Below are 6,437 nucleotides of genomic sequence, written 5' to 3'. Positions count from 1 at the left end.
CCACGTTTAAATTCAACAAACCAATAATAAATGGTTCTTTTGGATGAAGCAGAGTGCGGATAACACTTTTGAAGGCATTGCTGAGCTTGTACAGTCATGAAGCTGGTGGTCAATCTTCTGAAAGGTCACTACCCAGCCAAATACCACCTTAAAACGACAGGCTCAGCAACGGACGAAAACTGCACATTCTATGAGCAAGCCATGGAAACATCGGAGCAAATACCTCGAAGGACTAATACTAACACTTTGGTAAGTGGGACGCAAAAACCCCATAAAAAAAACCTTTAAAAGGAGTCTATATATTTTCGAAGCACAACAATGAGATTGTACAAAATATCTGCAACATAAAGGATCTATTGGGTCCCCTTTTCTCCTTGTGGCCCTGGGGATGCTCTGGTTATTTATAAATCCCACTCTATTCAGACAGTTCAGGATCTGGGATGGCTCTAACCGCTAATAATTAGATATAACCAATTTGTGGACTTTTTTGGAGTTTTCTGGAGTAACCACCACAATTGGAAGACCAGAACGTTTACCATCATCGTGGTTTGTACGACCACGTTTAAATTCAGAAAATCGATAATAAATCATTGTCTGTAGCCATTGCTGAGCTTGTACAGTATTTTCAGTTTTACAGTAGCTTCACTTAGTTCGCTGTCACTTTTTTCTGACTGATCGAAATGTCATGAAATTTGACACATAGTCTTTTAAAAGTTGGTACTCCATAAATATCATATGGATTTGATTGTGGCAGCGCCATCTATGTGTTTGTCGCACGTCTTATTGAGTGATGTAATATATCTACCAGTGGTTTTAATTCCTCGGTAAAAACTTGCTCGTTTTCAGCACTGATCGCGGCATATTGTCTGAGTATTCATAATTACCATTAATAAGTTGCCTCTAGAACATTTTTTAACTAATTTTAAAACTTCAATCTTATGCATATTGTTTCCCGCCACTATTTTCTAAAAAGCGGGAAGGTATCAGTGTTGCCTGAACTCGGAGGTCTACGACTTTTGATTCTACAACCACATACAGATACAAGCGACCGAACATAGGCAACTAAATATACTGTGAGATGTGAGGTTGGTTGCCGATATTTGTTGTCCTTTGCGTCGCTTTTTCGCAATTAACCGTTTTGAGAATGTATAACGTCATTTTGTTAGGACAAAGTGAGGTTAGGGTTGAATTCTAATGTATCATAGTCCTTCGTTTCGAGTTTAAAAGGAAGCAAATATAATATAACTTTTATAATATAAAATTTATTGTAAATAATCACAAATAATGGGTAATGTTTATAAAAAAAGTGTTAGTAAAATTATATACTATAAGACATTACAAATTAAAAGCAATATTTTTAATTTATTCTTAATGATACATATATATGTGTACTTTTAAGTACATAATATTTATCGGCAATTATCACATTATATTATGCCATTGTTGCATTTACGTTATTCCATTTTTCTTTGTGTTGATCGAATCCGAAGCCCGTGTCGTAGTTCCCTTTGGAGATGAACAATCTTTTAAAATGTGGTGTACAATAGAGCAATCCTTTATTATAAGAGTAAGAATCCATTCTGCAAATTTTAATAATAATAATAATAATAATAATAATAATCTTTATTAATAGCACTTGGCTAGAACATATACATATACAAAATTCCATATTCACACAGAAAGAAGATAAATAAATCAAATACAGTACTTCCAGATAAATACCTACCACTTATATAACAACATTCTCTCTTATAAATGTTTTGCACAAATTCTTGAACTGCGACAGACTACCCGAATGCCTGACGCTTTCAGGCAGTTTATTGTATTGCTTTAAACCTTTGTAAAATAAGCTATTCTGGCTGAAATTAGTAGATACCCTATTTATATAAAAATTATTTTGTGACCGTGTATCATATTTATGTATATCTCTTACAAATTTACAGTTTTGGAGTAGGTGTTTAGGTACTAAATCATTCAACATCTTGTAAATAAATATCATAGTGTTATAAGTTATAATTTGCTTTACACTTAAAAGATTTGTTGTTTTTAGCATATCAGTTATTCTAGCATATCTGTCACAGTTCAAAATCATACGTAATGCCTTATTTTGTTTTTTCTGTAAAATATCTATCTGGGTATTATTCATCAAAAATAACAATGTGGAACAAAAATAAAAATGTGGAGCAATGATAGTTTTATAAATAGTTAACTTAGACCAGCAACTCAAGTTTTGTGACGTACGTCCTAATACATTACTTTTTTTAGCAATTTTATTTGTTATAAATTTATAATTCTCAGAAAACGATAAATTTTCGTCTATTATACAACCTAGGTACTTATACTGTACTACCCTTTCAACCATTTCATTGTCTATTTTAACTACACTGTTTGCATTGAGAGTCAATACCTTATTTTTATTTTTCAGAATCATCAATTTAGTTTTATTTATATTAAGTCTGAGAGAGTTGATACTCAACCATTCAAATAAATTACTGAGTTCTTCATTTAGTGTTTGTATTATTTCATCAACATTATCACCCACAGTATATATCATAGTGTCATCAGCAAACAGCTGGATTCTACACTTTTTTATAGCCTTAACAATGTCATTTATATATAGAATAAATAGAGTGGGTCCCAACACCGTTCCCTGTGGTACACCATAAGTGGTTTGAGCAGCTGCTGAAATATTATTATACTTAGTTACTTGAGTCCGATCAGTTAAGTAATCTTGAAACCACTTGAGAATGGATGATCCAAACCCATATTTTTCCATTTTGTGTAATAGTAGCTGCCTGGAGATTGTCTCAAAGGCACGCTTAAAATCTAAGAAAACTACACCGACAAGATGACCCTCTTCCAATGCCTCTTTCCAATTAAACATCACAGTTTGTAAAGCGCTTTCACACGAATTTTTATGCCTAAAACCTGTCTGATAGTCAGTAAAGATTTTATTATCTTCAATATATTTCACTATTTGATCATTAACACATATTTCAAGGAGTTTTTCATATGGTGGTACCATATTGATAGGCCTGAACTCCTCACATTTAATAGTATCCTTAACTTTTTCAACTGGGATGACCATACTGTTCTTCCAACAGCTTGGAAAAATTCCCTTCTCTAGGCTGCTGTTAATTATTTTAAGAAATTTGTCTCCTATTGCTTCAAACTCGTATTTTAATATTTGTACCGTGATACCATCAGTATTACTTTCTTTATTTTTCATCTTTTTTACTATTTTTCGTAGATCTGTCATTTCTAAAATTTTAAATTTTTCCATTACGCATTTAACTTCTATATTACTTACAATTTCATTTTGATTATTATTTTTCACTATTTCTTTAATACTGTCTAGGAAAAATATGTTAAATTGTTCACTTATTTCTTTACCTGTGATTCGTTTATTATCAAATATTATTTCGGGTTTAGGTCCCTCATTTGTTTTGGAATTTATAAGTTTTTTTATTGTTTTCCACATTTCTGTGGGGTCGTCCTTCAACAAGTCAATCTTATCATTGAAATAATTAGTTTTCGTATTTCTGATCATTGATACAACTTTGTTTCTATGTTGTCTATAATTGTTCCAGTCCTCATCAGCTTTTGTTACTATGGCTCTTTGATATAGATGATCTCTTAGTTTAATTTCATTACTTATCTTTCAAAAAAAAAAAAATAATATTTCAACCAAAAACAGGAGATGGGAAAGTAAAAAAGGATTGTTGTAACCCTTAGTTCTAAACAGGACGTACTTTCATTAAAAAAGGGACTTTTAGATATTAAGATTATTGATTTGACAATGATAGCGGTGCACAGAATGATCGTGAACATACGCTGTTCGCACGTAAACGTAATCTTAAAATTTTAAAAGAGCATGTATATAAATAAATTTGAACAGTGATTAACGCCCCAATCTCGATATTGTATTTGTGAGATCAATTTTAGTCTACAATCGATATTTTCATCAAAATAATCGTTTTTTTAGAATCGAGTTGAACCAATCTCGAATTGATTAATATCGATTCTCATTCGATGACTTCGACAACACTAAACTTATGACATATGTTATATAGTACCGTTTTCATGAATCGACTCATTCACATTTTTTTACGACTTGTTAGTTGGATCATATTAAATATCATCATTGGTATCCATTTTAAATAAGTATAAATTCCAAGTCGATTTTAAAATGAAAATTCGACTTTTTCGCGCGCGATATCCATCCCAGTTTTCATACACACACAAAATTGTTGAGGTTATGTTCACGAAGGTATACTTCACACCGGTTATGTCAATAATAGGAACAGTGTTGCCAATGTGAAAAATATAAACAGCAACCCTCATATAAAACGGTGCACAGAATGAACCCGAACGTGACGCTGGTTGCCAGTAAACATGACCTTGAAAGTGCGAATTTGAACAGTGATCAACGTTTTTTTAAATTATTTGGAATGTATTGTATACTTACAGCATATTTTAAAATGAACGAAACAGATCCAGATGATTTTTTAAACATAGAAGAATGAATCGAGGTTTATATTGTAGAAGTTGCTTAACGAATTTGGATTGGTAGCTGGGATAATATTTTTGTGGAAGTCAACGAAGTTAATTAATTATTTCCATATCATGTCTGTAAACGAAGAGGCTCGTTTTGGGATAGAAAGTAATTTTACGCGGTATTTCCAAAACGTGCAAGATGTATTACCAGCATTTGATCCTGTCAAAAACGACATTGAAATCGATTTGTGGATAAAGAAATCGAAGAGTTTGGAGAACTGTATGATTGGGATGAGGAAGCAGTCAAGCATTGTGCTTTATCTAAACTAACTGGCGTAGCAAAAACATGGAAAGACAGCCGACAATCAAAATAAATCATGGGCTGATTGGAAAGCTTTAATGGAATATACTTTTGGGTGCATTAGCGTGGTCCTAAAGAACGTTTTTCTAAAATACAGGGTGCGGCAGCATAACTTCCTTTTTTAAAAAGTTCGCCATTTAGTCGGTAGATGTCGTAACGGAGTGCTAGTGGTCTCGTTCGAGAGGGGGGACTATAAAGTTTTGTCCCGGCACAGTTCAGTCGCCATCATGCGTTGGAACAGTGAGGAGCGTGCGTTTGCCGTTGAGGTTTACTTTTCGAGCGGATGTTCTGTGATCGCAACCCAGCGCGCCTTTCGGAATCGCTTTAATTTAGCCCCCTTGGCCCCTGTCCCGGACCGGAAATCAATTGTTACGTGGGTCACTACGTTCAGACAAACTGCAAGTGTGACAAGACGAAGAACTGGAGTCCCTCGGCCCATTAGATCACCGGAGAACATTGAGTTAGTTAGAACTTCAGTGTTGCGATCACCACGGCGTTCTGCGCGAAAACATGCGTCTGCCCTTGGACTTTCCGATCGTTCTGTGAGGAGAATACTTCATGATGATCTTCATTTTCATCCATACAAGATGACAATTGTGCAGGAACTTTCTGAACGTGACTTCAATTCTCGGAGGAACGCGTGTGAGGTTTTTCTGGAAGTCGTTCCTGAGGACGCTATTGTTTTTTTTAGTGATGAAGCCCATTTTCATTTGTGTGGATCCGTAAACAAACAAAACATGCGCTACTGGGCTGATACCAATCCTCGACAATTGCATCAACGGCCTTTGCATTCACCTAAAGTCACAGTGTGGTGTGCAATTTACTCACGTGGAATTATTGGTCCCTGGTTCTTTGAGGAAAATGAAGTCACAGTGACAGTGAATTCGCACCGGTATGTAAACATGTTACAGGAATTTTTTTTCCCACGGCTAGATGAGTTGGACTTAGGGGACACTTGGTTCCAACAAGACGGAGCAACGGCACACACTTCAAGAACATCGATGGCTGTTTTGAGGGAACACTTCCCAGAGCGCCTTATCTCAATTAGGGGCGATTTGGAGTGGCCAGCCCGCTCTCCCGATTTGACCCCTTGTGATTATTTCCTATGGGGTTTTTTGAAATCCCGTGTGTATGTGAACCGTCCAAGGACCCTACAAGATTTGAAGACGAACATCCAGGAAGAAATTGCCAACATAACGCCTGCTATGCTGGCAAGAGTCATGACAAACGCCAGAAATCGGTTTACTCAGTGTATGGAGAATGGGGGACGTCACCTAACTGATTTGATCTTCAAAACTCAGTAAAACAAAACTTTATGTATGTGCCTGTATTATAAAAAACGAATAAAAATTTTCTGATTCATACAATAAGTTTTATTAACTTTTGAAAAAAGGAAGTTATGCTGCCGCACCCTGTAGATTATATTTTTATAACAAAGGTCCAAACTATCATTTGACTGAACCGTTCGGAAAAATACGACAATATGATCAACTTTTGAACTTATTGAACAAAGATTCAACAAAACATTCAATAAAAGTTCCGATTGTCGATTAGATCATGAATATGGCATGGAATTTTC

The 6,437-nt window shown here is 34.9% G+C and overlaps 1 protein-coding gene across 13 annotated transcripts in view; it reads right to left on the bottom strand.

The window, feature by feature from the left end:
• Positions 1–1,246: 1,246 nt before the first annotated feature.
• The window catches only part of LOC130441884 (enolase-phosphatase E1), a 116,730-nt gene continuing 111,539 nt past the window's right edge, over positions 1,247–6,437 (bottom strand). For all 13 annotated transcript variants that reach the window (XM_056775712.1, XM_056775765.1, XM_056775729.1 and 10 more), the window contains one exon: positions 1,247–1,580. In XM_056775712.1, coding sequence (XP_056631690.1) covers positions 1,433–1,580 — 148 coding nt within the window. In that variant the 3' untranslated portion in view covers positions 1,247–1,432. The remainder of the gene's footprint in view (positions 1,581–6,437) is intronic.

This window comes from Diorhabda sublineata, chromosome 1, assembly GCF_026230105.1.
Source record: "Diorhabda sublineata isolate icDioSubl1.1 chromosome 1, icDioSubl1.1, whole genome shotgun sequence".
NCBI classification, from domain to species: Eukaryota; Metazoa; Arthropoda; class Insecta; order Coleoptera; family Chrysomelidae; genus Diorhabda; species Diorhabda sublineata.
Note: the sequence above shows the minus strand (reverse complement) of the source record. Positions and strands in the feature narration are given on the sequence as shown.